The 16,832-nt window shown below is 37.8% G+C and overlaps 2 protein-coding genes across 5 annotated transcripts; both read left to right on the top strand.

Annotated features, from left to right (window-relative positions):
• The first annotated feature begins 126 nt into the window (after positions 1–126).
• apex2 (APEX nuclease (apurinic/apyrimidinic endonuclease) 2) lies at positions 127–4,564 on the top strand. The gene is made up of 6 exons (XM_078949828.1): positions 127–307; positions 414–497; positions 735–915; positions 2,125–2,271; positions 2,616–2,685; positions 3,188–4,564. The coding sequence occupies exons 1-6, from the start codon at positions 193–195 to the stop codon at positions 4,250–4,252; spliced, it is 1,662 nt and encodes a 553-aa protein (XP_078805954.1). The 5' UTR covers positions 127–192; the 3' UTR covers positions 4,253–4,564.
• Positions 4,565–4,625: 61 nt separating this feature from the next.
• LOC101166627 (sodium-coupled neutral amino acid transporter 3) lies at positions 4,626–16,752 on the top strand. 4 transcript variants are annotated; one of them, XM_078949833.1, is made up of 18 exons: positions 4,626–4,649; positions 5,177–5,288; positions 6,924–7,045; positions 7,433–9,195; positions 9,298–9,385; positions 9,485–9,600; positions 10,403–10,476; positions 12,273–12,365; positions 12,455–12,536; positions 12,651–12,733; positions 13,016–13,074; positions 13,160–13,294; positions 13,409–13,488; positions 13,586–13,686; positions 13,802–13,926; positions 15,130–15,274; positions 15,419–15,522; positions 15,620–16,752. In XM_078949833.1, exons 4-18 carry the CDS (start codon positions 9,155–9,157, stop codon positions 15,719–15,721), a joined length of 1,428 nt encoding a protein of 475 aa, XP_078805959.1. In that variant the 5' UTR covers positions 4,626–4,649; positions 5,177–5,288; positions 6,924–7,045; positions 7,433–9,154; the 3' UTR covers positions 15,722–16,752. The 4 variants fall into 4 exon arrangements, with proteins under 4 accessions (XP_078805959.1, XP_078805956.1, XP_078805958.1 ...); XM_078949830.1 differs by having other exon boundaries at positions 4,627–4,649; positions 6,921–7,045; positions 9,130–9,195; XM_078949832.1 differs by having other exon boundaries at positions 4,630–4,649; positions 9,130–9,195.
• Positions 16,753–16,832: the final 80 nt, after the last annotated feature.

Below are 16,832 nucleotides of genomic sequence, written 5' to 3'. Positions count from 1 at the left end.
TTTTATTCAATATATTTTAGAATGCATAAATTACACGATTTTAATTACTTTAATGCAATTCCTATGAATGTAAAATATAAAAATAAATGTTAAAAATACTTTGAAATAAACTTCCGCTGGCCCCAGGATCAACTTCCGGTTCTTGCATGAATTTAGCTGCATGCTTATTAGTGGTTCCTGCAATTTCACATTATGAAGATAGTTACCTGGAACATAAATGGAATTAGGACTTTTAAAGGGGGCATCAAACGTGCCCTCGATTTACTAGATGCAGATATTATATGTGTACAGGAAACCAAAGTCACCAGTAAGTATTTAGCAGTTAATAACTTCCTGCAAGCCAATAAGCGCGGGGCCGTCAGTTCAATCATTGTCTTGTGAACACAGACATGTCGGTCTCGTTTGTTTCTCAGGAGACTTGCTCGATGAAGGATCTGCTATCGTTGACGGGTACAACTCCTATTTCAGCTACAGTCGAGGACGCAGCGGCTACTCAGGTTTAATAAGTTGTTTTGTCACTAAATCTAATATGTTTTGTTGTTTATGCGCTGCTTATTCCTATGATTAATCATGGCATTTAGAGTCTTCAGTTACAAAAACCAAACGTTCTTTCATAAAAACATAATTGTAGGAATGTATTATTGCAAGAGCACCTTGATCCAGTCTTTCCAAATTTGATGTTTAGATACTTTGGGGTGTGTAAACTGTATATTGTCCCATTTCTGTAAATGCAGGTGTTGCAACTTACTGCAGAGACAGTGCTACTCCGCTGGCAGCAGAGGAGGGTCTCACTGGCCTGCTGACCAACCATGACGGTGCTGTGGGTTGCTATGGAGACCAAACTGGGTTTTCAAGCGAGGAGCTGCAGCTTTTGGACAATGAAGGACGAGCCATGATCACAAAGCACAGAATCATGTGAGAGATTTTTTTTGGGGGTGATTAATTATTAAAATCTGTAACTAAATAATCAAATCTATTTTTATATATAACCTAATCATTCGATGAAAAGCCTCATTTTGAGGTACCGGTAATTTCATTTAAATTCATGACATTGTGGCTTAATAAAAGATAAAAATACAGCTTAAAAAGAGGCTTTATTTATTTATTTGTTTATTTATGTATTTTAATTGTAACAGATCTCCAACGTTTACTTTTACACCATCAAAAGTTTTTTTTAAATGTCATGCAGACAAAACAAACATCAGCTCCAGAGTGCTCTAATTTAACTAGTAAAAAAACCCAAGAAATATCGACCACAAACTTCTTAATATCATAACACATAGGTTGACATATGTTACTCCACAGTTTATCACAACAGCAAGACAGTAGAGAAAAAAATGAGTCTATAGTTTCCTTTAACCTGTTTGGGAAATTTTACTATATTAAAGACTTGGATGAAGTAGAAGAGAAAAAGAGAAGAGAACACAAGTAGGAGGAGATGAAACATGAGGAAGGGAAACCAGAGAAAAGATACAATTTGGACTTTAGACTTTGTTTCTTTGTTGTGACTTGATAGAAACAATTGGAAGTGAACTTTTCCTCCTTTTAGCATACAATATATACCATTACCCTCTGCTGCTGCTGCTGCTGCTGCTGCTGCAGAGTGAGGTTGGTGCAGACTCGGTAGCCGTTACCATGACTATGCATCGCACCACGTATCATCTAGTCCGCTTTTTGGGGGAAAATGATTTAAACCTAAAAAATAAGAATATTAAAGTACTAATAATTGCTTTTTTTTTCGTAGGTGACTATGGTATGACTGGGATAATGCTCTTAAAGGTGACTCTTATTAGAAATGAATAGACTTTGCAGAAGCAGCCGTCTAACATTATAAGGCCTCTGCATCGTCTTTTAATTTCTGATAACAGACACCCTGTCGGGCATTAACCCTTACATGATAGATAATGGTCATCAACTAGTCTTTAATTAAGCACGTTTAATGGAATAATTTGACCCCCCTAAAAATGGTATTCTCCATCTCTTCCTTTTTTAACTCCTGCAATGCAATCATTTGACTATCAATATTTCATGAATTTAGCCATTAACGTTACAAAAGTCATTAGATGATTTTTAAAGGGAAGATACTCTAATTATTATTTTTTTTCCTTGTTTTTGTCCTCACAGGTGTCAGGACCAAGAGGAGAAAACACTCACTGTAATTAACGTATATTGTCCAAGGGCTGACCCCGAAAAGCCAGAGCGAAAGCAGTTCAAACTGCAGTTCTATAAGTTGCTTCAGCATCGGGCTGAGGCCGTACTGAAAGCTGGGAGGTACGGGACGGGTTTCCTCAGAATGAGCATAAAGCGCAGGTGTTTCCTGCTTACTGCAAAAAGTTTTCGCCACTACCCTTTTATTTCTCATAAGGCGCTGTTTTTGACTTGATGAATGTTGAGTTTTTTAGCATTTGCAGTTTTTAAAGTCTTTTACTGTTTATTTAATACCAAATTCAATAATAACACAAATTTTCTGTTGACTTTTAAGCTATTTTATAAATTTTAAGTGCTGTAAGGTTACAGCTTTACTTTTGGGGGTTGTGTTTTTACATAAATTGTTGTCTTCCTCCTCTTTTAATCTGTCCAATCTCAATGTATTCTTTTTTTATTCTTCATTCCAGCCATGTAATAGTTTTGGGTGATGTGAATACATCTCATCGCCCAATAGACCACTGTGACCCCTGTGAAACTGTAAGTAAAACCTTTTTAAATGGTCGTGTGATAACAGCAACTTTTACTTATATTTATTCTAAATAAATGACTGTTCAGTTACAATGATAGTTGGCAAAGAAATCAATGATTTGATTTTTTCATAACTAAATGAATTAGGAAATAAAATGTGGGCAAGACAAAACGTGGCTTTGATTGCATCTTAGAACCACATTACAGTTTTTCAAGGCCAAAACCCCCAAATCATTTTAATTACAAGAAATAAAATTGATTGTTGTTTTGTCCTATTCAGGATCAAAGCAAGAAAAAAAAGACTTTACTTTCAAGAATGACCCCTAAAGCCAAATAAATAAGAAGCTAAATTATATTAATGTCTATATTCCTGAAACAATTTAGATAGAATTTCAGCAGATAATAATACTGAATGTCAAACTGCTTGTTTGAAGCATTAAAATTTTGATATTTATTTTGCTTCTTCGTGGATACTGTGGTACAAATGTACTTCTTTTCTCCCAACACACAGAATGAGTTTGAGGATAACCCTGGGAGAAAATGGCTGAATGAGTTTTTGCACAATGGCAGTCCAGAAGACGTTTTAGATGAAGACCCTAAACAAGCACCAGAGCTTAACTCTGGAAGATTTGTGGACACCTTCCGTCTTTTCCACCCGACTCGTACTAATGCCTTCACGTGCTGGTCTACTCTCACGGGAGCACGCCAGACCAACTATGGCACACGCATTGACTACATATTTGCGGACTGTAAGCTGGCAGAAGAACAATTTGTGGCCACCGACATCATGCCAGAGGTGGAAGGATCAGACCACTGTCCTGTGTGGGGAAAACTGAGCTGCTCTGTCCTCCCGAGCTCCAAGCCTCCTCCCCTCTGTACTCGCTATCTGCCAGAGTTTGTTGGAAAGCAGCAAAAATTGTCCCGTTTTCTCATTAAGGTGGATCAAAAATCAAGCCAGCCCGAGCAGAAGAGTGTTTTACCTGGATCACAAGAAGATGACGAAAGGACAGAGAATGTAAACCCATCAGGAGCCAATTCAGTCAAAAAACGTTTGTTAGCAGCAGACTCTGTCATTCCAAAAGGGAAAAAGACTAAGATGCAGAGCTCCTCCTCAAAGCCTCAAGGGAACCTGCTTTCCTTCTTCAAACCCAAAGTCGCCAATCTAAAAGATCAGGAAAAAGAAACTACATTTACGTCATCACAAAGCGACCAGAAAGCAAAAGCATCCAGAGACTCGTCCACGGTCACACCAGCTGCTGCTGAAGAAACTGAACGCGCGTCTGATGCTTCATCCCAGCGGTGCACTGTACTGGATGCAGACAAACAGAAGAACACTGTGCAGCCCACTGTTGCACAGTCAAAAGGGGCATCATTAGGGTTCTGGAAGTCCGTCCTGCATGGTCCCCCCCCAGCTCCCAGCTGTAAGGTCCACAGGGAGCCATGCGTGCTCCGAACGGTAAAGAAGGAGGGGCCAAACGTGGGCAAACAGTTCTTTGTGTGTGCCCGTCCTCAAGGACACGCCTCCAATCCAGAGGCGCGCTGTAATTTCTTTGAGTGGGTGGAAAAAGGAAAGTGACATTTCTGTGAAGAACATGGATTGTGTTCTTCCTTTTCCATACATATCTATTTATGAATTGTATAAATAGAAAATAAAGAACATGGATTGTGTTCTTTATTTTCTATTTATACAATTCATAGAATAAATGTGTTTGTCATAATTAGTCAAACTAAAAACATGCAACCTCATTTTCAATTGGGTTTCAAGTTTTTTACAGACAGAAAAAACAATATCCCTGTACTATTTTTATACTGTCTTTTGTATTGCAGAAAATGAAAGACTTTAGGAGCTATCTAAAAATAAAATAAAATAAAGAAGCCATGTTCCCCATTTGTTTTTGTTTTTCATGTTTCTCTAATTATGTGTCAGTTTTCGACAGACAATACCTTCAGTTTGAGGATATTTATTTGAATATGTAAGTATATGTTTCACTTCAGATGTTTTCCATGCTTTGCTCACAACCTGTGGACCCTGTGTGTTTTATGTTGTGTTGTACGTGTTCATAAATTACCCACTAGATGGCAATGTCAGTGATCAACTCTCTGTTCTGTGAAGGAGTAAAGCCTGAAAAAATAACTGTAAATTTCTTAAAAAGTCATTTGGACACCTTCATTAGACTTCATGTGAGTTTAACAGTTATTTTGTCAAAAATCTGTTTTTTTTTTTGGTTGATCAACATTTTGGTTTTCTTACTATTACAAGTTCAGATCAGTAAGAAGTTCTCAGTGGTAAATCTAAAACAAACATGTAAAATATTCCAATGAAGTAGAGTACCGTAGTTAACGCCGGTTAAGCTCAAATGAAACGCCACATCCACATGTGACCCTGAGCCATAAAGGGCAGGGAGTCATTTGACTGCATGACATGGCAGGAAATTAGCGCGCAAATGTTGACTCCTCCTTCCTTTACTGTGTTTTTTTTCTTTTTTCTCACGGCTCATAGCTCGAGAAACTGTTCACCAACTTCAAGACTTTAAAAGTTTTGGATACCAGGCAGCCACCAAGTTTCATTACCTAAAGCCAAATCTGTGTGGACGACAAACCTCCTGACTGAGGTGAGTACCAGTGGAGTGGCTTCAAGTCTGACGCTCCATGTGTAGTTCAGCATGTGGTCTTTATCACTTTCACATTATGTGGAGAAATGTCATGAGGGCATAAAAAACACAGGACTGTGACTTTACAACAGCCACAAAAATGACATTTCTATCTGTTTTCTTTGAAGTTTTGCTAACCTTTCAGCTCAAGAATGTTGATTTTCTGGTTTTTTTGTGTGTAAGTTTGCTGTTTTTCAGCTTATCGTCACAATGGAGGAAGTGTATGACTCACATGGAAAGTATCATAGCTCTAGATGATGGCACTACTAAAACAATCATAAGTTACAATACTGATTCTTAAAAAAAAATTGATAAATGTCGTTGATTTTTTTTAACATATAAGTTACCAGTAAGGATCACAGAGGACATATTTTCAGACTGACTTCCTTCAATTCAATTTTATTTGTAAAGCCCAAACTCACAACAACAGTCGTCTCAGTGGGCTTCGTACCGGTAATTGTAAGGTAAACATACAATCAAAAAGGATCATAAATTTATAGAATTCAATAGGACAATACTAAACTTTAACTAAACAGACTAAAACTAAACTGGCATCCCTGCCCTTAGACCCCCCTTGGCAGTAAGGAAAAACTCATAAAAAACCCGGATTCCGGAAAAAACAAAGAAACCTCAAGGGTGTCCACATGAAGGAGGGATCCTCCCCCAGCATGGAAAAATTTGGTTCAACTTCTGATCCAATTTTAATAAAAAAAAAAAAAAAAACATTTTTCTTTCAAATGTTTTGAACCATGACCGGCTTCTTAAATCAGATAGAACCCCCCCAAGAGGTACAAAAACGCAACCGTTGTATGGTAGTGTGCACCAGATACAATCTGCAACTGAATAAAGTCTTTTTTTTCCCACCAAAGGATTTGTGTCAGGGTGAGATAAAGACTCTGTTGGTGTCTTCTGGGTGTGCAGGCAGAGCACACAGTCGAGTTGAACTTTATCAGTTAACTGAAATATTGTGTCTCTCAGAAGTAGAACCTCTAACAACATGAACATGTCTTCTCCCTTCCTCATCAGCACAGCTTTAACTTTCAAGCATGAATCCAGAAATGTCTTTTTTAATCAGATTTTTAGCTAAAAGAGCGTGGGAACATTCATGTATGGTGCTGGTCCACTCATTTCTGCTGTTGTGTGACAGGTGAGGACTCATGCTTGGCTTTGATTGAGCACACTCGTAGGCGTGATCACATGTGCACAATCCTGAAAAAGCTTTTATCTCCTAAGCTAATTAGTACCTCTATGTCTGCCAAGAGAATGCAAACCGGCCACTGTAAATACCTTTCACTTCTCTCTCTTTGGTTTAGTACAACCTAAAAATTATGAGTCTATTCTCTGAGCATGAGAACTCTTTGGTGATGATTACATTTAGCCTTGAAGTACAGCTCGTCTTTAAACACAGATGGTAGTTCATAGCCCTCTTTGGAGACACATCTCCATGCAGACACCTGGCCAAAGCATCCACGTACTCACGTTTCACCACCTGTAGCTGATTCAAACAAAGGGTTAAGTATGGGTGTTCCCATTTCCTGCTCTCTCCCACCCACTCTGTAATCTCCTTTACTCTCTTCTCGCTCTACTACCAAGAAGCTTTGCAGAGACTCCCGGGAAAAAGACTGCATAAAAACACAGGCCGTTTAAAACCTGAGGGGACAGGACAAGGATTCATCCGGGCCAAAATCCAGGAAACCAAGCCCATCTGGATCACCAGGGTGAGTCGCTTAGCAAAGGCTGTCCTTTTTCTGTAAGTGGATCCTTCTCTGTATGATGAGAGTGGCTGTCAATGGAGCATTGGTCTTGCGTCAGACAAAAGCCATGTGGCAGGCGAAGCCTGACAGTTGTAAAGAACAGCAATAAAACTACATCCAGGTGTCATTCTGATATATTTTCTGCTGGAACACAATAGGGTTTTATTCTGAGTCCTGATATTTCTGATGCCAAAATTCCATGACAATGCTCTTTTTTTTTGCTCTTTTCACCACCTTATTTATTCATTTTCTGCCATAGTAGAATCTGAAGAAAATTTCTAAACTGATCTATTTCCTTGTCGACCAGGTAGGACTTGTTTTCACCCTTTGCTCTTCTGTTTTAAAATACAGACCGTGAAGACTCAAGTATTTCCCTACACAGCAGCATAAAATTGGGTTAAAGCATTATAGAAACAGCTTTTACTGAAAAGTTGAGTATTTTTGGTACTTTGTTTCAGATGTTTTGAGTACGCACCACAGGAAAGCCATCAAGTACCGGTGAAAAGAGCTACCTTATGTGACCTCAACGATCTATTTACACTACATGTTCCCATTAACAAAGGGACCCTTTGATAGCTCTGCACGGTTGTCAAGCTGCACTGTTCTGTGGGAAAATCTTAAGGAATGGCAACTTTAGTGCAAGATGGCTCTTAGAGGTTGGATGTGAAAATCCAGAGAACAGCTTGACCCGCACAGAGAAGCCGCATTTTATGACCTCTGTGGCTGAACCGCAGAGCTGCGCTCCTTCCCAGAGTGCGCCGGTGCCAGCTCTGTTGACACACAGCAGATTAGAGCGACATAAGTCCTCTGACAACTTAAAGCTTTTCCTGTCACACACAGACCTTTAGGGAGAGGGGCTACTTTTGGGTATCTTATTTTACTGCCCCGATACTTTGTGAGTTTTTAATTGTTAGGTCGTGTCATCTTGACCTTGATTAACAACTTGGAAGTTTTCTCAAGACTGCCCCTCATATCATGTTGTGTTTTAAATGAAACGCTTTAGCCTCCCTCCAAAAACAAATAACTAACCTGTTGAATTTTGAGAGACAAGGGTTTTCCCACTGTCACACTGCTGAACATTTATGGTACCATAGATGTGAGCCAACACCTTTACTGTAAATAGTCTATGAAACTTCCTTAAAAACATCCATCCTGAAGACCAGTTGTCAACAGCTAAAACACTTAGGGTGTCAAACCCATTTTCACCGAGGGCCACATCGGCATAGTGGTTGTCCTCAAAGGGCCAGATATAACTTATACGTGTAAATGGTAAATGGCGTATACTTATATAGCGCTTTCTACCCTCTTTCATAGGCCCAGAGTGCTTTACAGTCACACACACATTCACACACTGATCGCGGCTCCGCTGCCGAACACTGGCGTCAACCTCCCACCAGGCAAGGTGGGGTTCAGTGTCTTGCCCAAGGACACTTCGACACATGGGCGTGCAAGGCGGGAATTGAACCTGCAATCTTACGATCATGTGTTGACCGCCCTACCGCTGCACCACGGCTGCCCCATGTAACTAAATGTAATGAAAAATGATTGTTAAATAACTCGTTATTTATTTATTATAACTTTTTAAAGTGACAATAACAGTTGCATAAAAAAAACATGTTTGCTTGTTACTCTAGCATAAATCTTTTACATTTGACTCTGTCAAGTTAGGTTATATGGAGTGTGTTTAAGTCCCAATATATAGTTGCCCAATCTGATATTTCAAGTCCAATTCCCCCTAGATATGAATAAATACACACCAATTTTTATTTTTAGAAATTAAAAACTTTTGTGTTCTTGCGGGCCACATAAAATGACATGGAGGGCCACATTTGGCCCCCGGGCCTTGAGTTTGACACATGCTTTAAAGGGTAACATGATGCACACAGAAACAGATATATATATTTATTATAAACTTCCATTGTATTTAATTTTTGTTGATTTTACTCTGAAAAATGGAAATCATTTGAAATTGTAAGTTGTGAAGAGTAAACAGTTAGAATATTTAAAGAAATGCTTTACTGATAGAGCACTTTTTTATTTTTTTATAGCATCTCAACAATCATTCCAACCTAAATGGAGCTGCAGAAGATAAATGGACACAGCAGGGATGATGGGTAAGATAAGCAGCAATGACTCCAGATTTCAGGAAAATGTCTTTCAAAGATTTCAGGGCATAAACATTTTGAAAGCCTAAACTTTTTTCTTCTCTTTTGAAGGTTTGATGCCCTTGATGGCTTGGCAGAAAATGAAGAGTTTCTCCCACATAAAACCACCATTAAAAAAAAAGAACTTCACTTCACAGATGTGAGCCCCCAATCTTTTTGTGTGTTAGGGTTTTGCAAAGTTTTTTTATTGTATTTTATTCTGAGCTAAACGACAGCCTTTGTGTTCCTCCTTTTGAAGTTTGAGGGAAAGACTTCCTTTGGCATGTCCATCTTCAACCTCAGTAATGCAATCATGGGCAGTGGAATTCTGGGTCTGGCTTTTGCAATGTCCAACACTGGAATTGTTCTTTTTATGTGAGTATCCTACTAAGCACGTTTCTTGTTTGTTTTTTTTCTCTATAGATCTTGCTTTGATGCTTCAAAATGAGAGTAGTGATGTTTGTCTTGTGATATTCTTTATTTTCTGGGAACACAAGATGTTTAAAAATGTTTTGCACATTTTATTTTGAAAGCGTTATTACAATTCCTTCCCTTTTCTTTTCTTTTTTGTATTTTTGTATTTAGGGGAAGGCATTTTAAAAAAGTTTTTTTTTTCCTTTATAAAAAGTAAAACGGTATAAAAGTTCTTACCTCTATCACTTTTGGGGGTTTAAGAATGAAATAAATATCATCATATGTTAGTGCAGTCAGTCTGTATAAAGTAATGAAAGGGACCATATATGGTCAAATCTAGATCTATGTTTTGTTTGTGTGTGTCATGTGACTCCATTTGTTTTGTGGGAGGATTTGTAGTAACAAGGGAGTGACAATGTTATTTTAGTTCAGCATTAAAGGCACAGCGACTATTGGCCTAAATGTGACCCGTTAGAATGTAACTTAGAGCTCATATATGTGCAGCTCCTCTAAATCAGATTTGTCTGGTTAAATATAGACCCTTGTGATGAGATCCTGCTTGCATCAGTCATGTTGGGGAGGGAAGTGGAGGGCTGCTGCAAAGCTTATCTCTCAGCATCCAAGTGTCTTGTTCAAGTTGAACAACTGGAATCACCAAAGCAATTGTTATGCGACACAAGACAGATCCTGATCACATTTCCACCTTAAATGTCAGTGATGTTTTAAAATGAAACTCTCCAACATAACTCCTTTTTTGTTACAGAATCCTCCTGGTGTCCATTGCCATCCTGTCGGCATATTCAATCCATCTCCTGCTAAGATCTGCAGGCATTGTCGGTAAGGAAACATTTCACCCACCTCTATTATAAAAAATAAAAAAACAACCCTGAAAATATGTATTGTTAGACTATTATTCTATTTCCTGTACAATAACCATTCATATTATATTTGATAGACCGTTTCTGAGAACTCTCTCTCATTAGCATTATTCAAACTTTCTGTAAAAACCCAATGTAAAGACCTTGGTTCATACGTTGGGTTTTGGTTACTTGGTTTATGTTTTGTGTTTTCTGCCCTGTAGTTCATCATCATTGCACTAGGGGCCGTAGAAAGGCTTTTCCTGCTCATTTCAAAATGGCTGCTTTCATGAAATCTCAAAAACACTTTTGGTGGGAAACATTTTATTAATTTTCAAAACTCTCAAAAATCTGTTGTTAGTAATTTATTTTAAAATGACTACTTACTGCATTGAAGTGTAATTCCTTATAATACATGTTAAAAATGGTGAGTGAACTAAGTACATTTCTTGAACATTCCAATACTTTTTGCACCTTAAACTAACATTGTTCTGAGCAAACACCAAATCACCCAACATATCATCACAGATATCTTAAAAGTAAAATATTTTTTTTTTGTATTTAGAAAACATCTTAATTCCAAAAAAAAAAAATAAAAAACTGTCAATTCTTTTATGTGGTGCTAAGAAACAGAAAAACTGTAGAAAATCTAAGTACAGACCCCCAGTTTAATAGCTTCTGGAAACCACTTTAAAGTCATAAATTCTCCTATGACATTTTCTACATCACATGTTGTTACAGAAATCAAAGGTCATGCGGTCTGCAGGGACTTGCTGATGCACGGCTCCCAAAGTCTCACCATAACATTTCAAGAAGGTTTAGTGTTGACTGGACCAAAATAAAACAACAGTAGCTTGACCCAATTTCTATGTAGACAATAATCCTACCTTTGGATAAAGAATCCAGTACTCTGCAGGAGTTCATGGTAGACTCTGTGGCTGTGGCTGCTATAAGAAAGCACAATTCATCTCCACACCACCAAGTCTGACAGCTGGTATGAAGTGTTTGTGCTGCGTTTGGTCTTCACTAAAGATGGTGCTGCGCTTTATGAGCAAGCATCTTAATCTTAGTCTCATCTGTCTTTAAGAAACAGCAAAGACGTCTGAGGTTTTGTTTTTTTTTTTTTTGTAAAATTCTATTTAGCTGGCCTTTAACTACACCTATGCAGTTTTTCTTTTCTTTTTCATTACATGAACTTTCTCCAAACTGAAAAAGACTGTCCATCATTCTGGACACACAAAATCCTTTATTCATTCGTTCATGAAAGGCAAACAGTTTTGTAATCTTATATCAATCAACAACCGATTAGTAGCACCTCGTTGTCACTAATCCTCTTAATTCCAATGGAAGCGTTGAGGCTAAACTTAGTATGTCGCACTTTGCTTTGTGGCTCTTTTCTTAAATACCCAATAGAAATGATAGTCAGGAAGAGTTGGACATTAAAAAACAGCAACATTGAAAAAATAAACTTAAACATTACAAAAACCATAGGAACAACATAAGAGGGACTGAAAACCAGACACTTAAATACACTGAGGGTTAACTGAAATGATTACAGCTGTGAACCATGACAGAACTGAAACTGGTTTGACAGACAAAGGGGCAATTCAAAACAGAACATGACCAAAAACCAGAACATAACTGACAAAGGTGCGCAGGCCTCACAATGATAAAAGAAAACCATTGTTGTAAGAATAAATGCAGAAATAAAAAATGGTGTCTTTTATCTTTTACATCAAAGGCTGCTTTCTTTTCTCTGTCTGTGCTGGTGTGCAGGTATTCGAGCATATGAACAGCTGGGGAATCACGCTTTTGGCAACCCGGGAAAAGTGCTCGCTGCTTGTATTATAACGGTCCACAACATTGGAGGTAAAATCCTCATGTTTGTCCCACTTTTTGATATTTAACAAGTAAACATGTAAACAAAGAAAATATCAGCTTCTTTTCTGTTTTTTCAGCAATGTCCAGCTATCTTTTTATTGTAAAATCGGAGCTGCCTCTGGTTATTCAGGCGTTCTTGGGTAAACATGCGAACACAGGGTAAGCTTAAGATATGATTTTCTGTTATAAATCCAAAAACATCTTTTTTTTTCCCCTCTGTTTGTAGATTTTCTAATTTTTTTTTATCCATCTGCTTGTGTACTTATCTCTTAGAGAGTGGTTCATGAATGGAAACTACTTGATCATCATTGTTAGTGCTGTCATCATTTTTCCTCTAGCACTCATGAAACGGCTTGGTATGTTTGTTGTTTTGTTGACATTTCGATCTTTTTTTTCTTCTTTTTTTTTTTTTTTAAATAACCTTCACATTGTCTTGTGTGTTTTTTAACACCACCACAGACCCTTTTTATTGTGTGTTTTTCCTGTCTGGCACTGAAATGATTTGCTCTAAACATAGTTCTAATTCATTCCTCCTGACCACCAGAGCCCGGTGCTTCAAGCACCATCTCTGGCGATCAACTGCGATTCATAGAACTGTAGTTACATACATAACTTTCATTTTTCTCATTGCAATCAAGGCTATCTTGGCTACACCAGTGGCTTCTCCCTGTCTTGCATGGTGTTTTTTCTCATCTCGGTGAGTCAGAAAGATGCAACAAAGCCAACTATTCTTTAATCCATGTGATATTTGCCCCTGCTTGACTGTAGATCCTCCTCTTTAGGTCATATACAAAAAATTCAACATCCCCTGTCCATTTCCTGAGTATCTGTATGAAAACACAACCTCCTCTCATCTCCACATCTCCACCATGAACAGCACCGATTGTGGGGCCAAAGCATTCACCATCAACTCACAGGTCAGAATGACACCACCCTTCAGATTAAGCCCAACGTCTACCAACCAATTTTACAGAAAGAAGCATAGGTGAATCAGCAATTGTGTCCCTCAACTTATGTGTTTTGTCTTGTAGACGGCATACACTGTCCCGATTCTGGCTTTTGCTTTTGTCTGCCATCCAGAGGTGCTGCCGATCTACACCGAGCTACGAAAGTAAGCCAAAATGTCCTTCTATGCTACTTTAAAAATAACTTGATGTACCCTGAAAAGTGTGCTAAATATGTTTTTTTTAAACCTGATTTTACTTTAGTGCCACTAAAAAACGTATGCAGACAGTTGCCAATATTTCTATACTGGCCATGTTTGTGATGTACCTGCTGACCGCCCTTTTCGGTTACCTCACCTTTTACAGTAAGACACCCTTTACTTCTGGAAGTCACATCAATATAACACCGCTAGTTTTTTGTTTTTTTATGGGTTTTCTCTGCTATTATTGACGCTTTCTATGCCATTTTTATGGTTGCAGGTGGGGTGGAATCTGAGCTGTTACACACCTATGTCCGCGTGGACCCTCTGGATGTCCTGATTCTGTGCGTCCGTCTGGCCGTGCTGGTAGCCGTCATTCTGACCGTCCCTGTGGTTCTTTTCCCGGTAATACCCCCTTTAAAATTTCACACAACAGTTAACTTTTATTTCTTTCAACAGATAATAATTCTAGACAATTTGGAAACAAAAGAAATAAAACTACAAATCATTCAATCAAAGTGGGAGAAATTATTGTCGAGGTTAGTGTGGTTAGGAAAAGTAAAATCGGTGCTTTAATAGTTGTGTGTAACCTTTATGAAAATTAAATAAATGATTAATAAGGATTTGTTTTTTTGTGAGAAAAAAGAAGGGCTAAAGATGCAGTTTAACATGTTTTGACTGCTGGCCTGCAGGTTTTCTCAGACATGCCACTATCAGCGGTTTGTGATGGGCATTTGTGATTGAATAAAATTAGCTGATCAGCATCAGCACAGATAAGCTGTTGTGATTGTTCCCCACGGTGAAACATTTAAAAAGACTCCTTTAACTTTCTTCTCTTTAAACTCTAAAAACTGTTTTATTTTTTAAAAGTCATTAGTTTTCACAGTGACTTTCAAACTAATCTAACTGTTCATTTTTTGTATTTACAATTTGCATCATGTAAACCATTATCAGTAGTCTTGTGGCCCATGTGCAAATTACCTACCGCGTCCAGGCTCCTTTCATAAAATCAATAAAAACTGTGTGTACAATTTCTTGATTGTGAAATTACGTTTTCATACTCATCTGGAAGAGGCACTACCAGACAAGTGATGCTAAATAAGACAAGCTAACTGGGAACGAACGGTGTAAAATTGACAAATCGACAGTGATTTGGTCAAAATAAATTTAGAAGTATTTGTTCGATGAGAAAAAATTAAAAGTATGCCATTGCAATAAAATTTTCATTATATAGTTATTTAAATTTAATCTTATTAAAACGGTTAAAGAACATCAGGGCGAATGGTTGGCCCTCACACATTTCCACCTCACCAAATCTCGCCTCTTTGCAAAAAAATTTGGACATCCCTGTTCTAAATAATCTGTTGTAATTTTTTGCTGCTAAATTTTTTATTCTTTAGCCTTTAAAAAAGTATTTTAGAGTCTTAAATTTAAGAAAATAAACCAACCTCACTGAAGTGTTTCACTGCAGAGCACAAAAAGCAATTCATTTACTTTCAGCTAGTGACAGCATGATATCAAACAGTTTTCTTCACTCGTGTAATTTTTAGAAAACAGATAAATATGGTGCTTTTGGCGTTACTTTTTCTCTATTCCTTTCATTTGCAGATTCGCCGAGCTGTTCTTCAGATTTTGTTCTATGAAAAACCCTTCCATTGGGCCAGGCACATAGGCATCGCATTTGCCCTCGTGTTCCTGGTTAATGTGCTTGTTATATTTGTGCCCAGCATGAAGGACATATTTGGCCTCATTGGTACGTTTCCCCATAAAATCTGGACTTCACAAAGATCTACACTTAGTATTATGAGTTCTGGCATGTTATCACTAAATTGTGCAATAGCTCAACATGCATAAGCTTAAATAAATCCACGTCTTCTTTTTGTAATGCAATGCGCAGGAGCCACATCAGCCCCCAGCCTCATATTCATCCTTCCTGGAATTTTTTATATCCGCATTGTTCCAGAGGAGCAAGAACCTTTGAAGTCGAGACCTAAGATTCAGGTGCGGGACTGAAAATGCTTCAACATTTTAAACACTTTTCACTACAAGTGCGGTTGATATTAACTGTTATGTATTTGTCTGTTTTTATTTCTTTCAGGCTGCATGCTTCACTTTATTGGGGTTCATTTTTATGGTGATGAGTCTGTCGTTTATCATCTTTGACTGGGTGACGGGACAGCCGATAAAAGGTGGACACTAGCTGTACACTGGTCATGACAGAGCGGAGGTACTACAGTCAGAATGCCAACCAAAGCTCGTCCTGTGTACCTGAAACACTTCTGTTGAGTTTCCGTCCAAACTCAAACTAAAAGGTTTTGAAAAAATAAAAAAAGTGAAAACCTCCACCAACATCAAGTTATGTAGTGGAGGCCGAAAGGCAGCGTTCAAAATAACGTGTGCTGCACAACCTGCCACAACTCAGAACCGCCGTGCTGTTGAAGTCACTAGTAAAATGGCAGCAAAAGGATGAATGGGAACAACATGACAGCAATGGAAATGCCATTTATAGAATGCTGATGTGTTCTGTTTCTTGGAATAGTTCAGTCACAGTAATCCCTATATTGCACTTCCCTGCTATTCCAGTTTTTACAGGACACCCATCTGAATACAGTCAGTATATGCAACTGCTTTTGCTTCTTGTTAAACAACACAAAACCTGATCCTTTTCCATTTTCCTTTGGTTTGAGAGCTTTATCGGACCTTACTTGATCAGCTTAAAAGCACTTGGGAACAAAATTGATTTTAATCAATCAAAAGAGAAAATATTTATTTAGTATTTTTAATGGGTACTTTATCCGACTGACGTAAAAACCATAATTATCATCGAACTTAAAGTCCCACAGTTGTTGGGGCTTTACTGCCATTTCTTCAAAGTCAACAGTTACTGACCATCATAAACACACATACAGTGAGTTTAAACAGGGATTCTTTTTGTTACTTACAAGCGTCAAGCCAAAAAAAAGGAATTTTGTCACTTTACAAAAATAAAATGTATTTTTTATTAAAATGCTTGACAAAGCCAGTTAAACTCAAGATTGACATAAATCCAGTATTAGACAGATTTTGCAGTCCTGGAAAATGTTGAGGAACTGCCCTTTTTCAATTTTATGTACAATAAAGGAAGTTTTGTTTTGTCCGTCAAATGGTATCTTTTAACTGTTTTATGCAGGATGTGCATTTTTAAATTAATGTGAATGTTGTTATCTGTCAATAAAATAAGTGTCATTTGTACATCTGTGTTTTGTCGCTGGTGTTTTCTCCTTCTGATATTAAATGCACCCAGAATGTGTGTTTGCTTTATTAAATTTGAA

This window comes from Oryzias latipes, chromosome 7, assembly GCF_053564925.1.
Source record: "Oryzias latipes strain Hd-rR chromosome 7, Olatipes_Hd-rR_3.1".
Lineage (NCBI taxonomy): Eukaryota > Metazoa > Chordata > Actinopteri > Beloniformes > Adrianichthyidae > Oryzias > Oryzias latipes.
The sequence above is the reverse complement of the archived record's forward strand: the minus strand, read 5'-3'. Positions and strand labels throughout refer to the sequence as shown.

Bases quoted from the DNA above. Each gene is read 5' to 3' on its own strand.
- apex2 (XM_078949828.1), top strand. From the start codon at position 193: ATGAAGATAGTTACCTGGAACATAAATGGAATTAGGACTTTTAAAGGG. The intron at 308-413 runs GTAAGTATTTAG...TTTGTTTCTCAG, and splicing joins ACAGGAAACCAAAGTCACCA to GAGACTTGCTCGATGAAGGA. The intron at 916-2,124 runs GTGAGAGATTTT...TTGTCCTCACAG, and splicing joins ATCACAAAGCACAGAATCAT to GTGTCAGGACCAAGAGGAGA.
- LOC101166627 (XM_078949833.1), top strand. From the start codon at position 9,155: ATGGAGCTGCAGAAGATAAATGGACACAGCAGGGATGATGG. The intron at 13,075-13,159 runs GTGAGTCAGAAA...CCTCCTCTTTAG, and splicing joins TGGTGTTTTTTCTCATCTCG to GTCATATACAAAAAATTCAA. The intron at 15,275-15,418 runs GTACGTTTCCCC...TGCAATGCGCAG, and splicing joins GGACATATTTGGCCTCATTG to GAGCCACATCAGCCCCCAGC.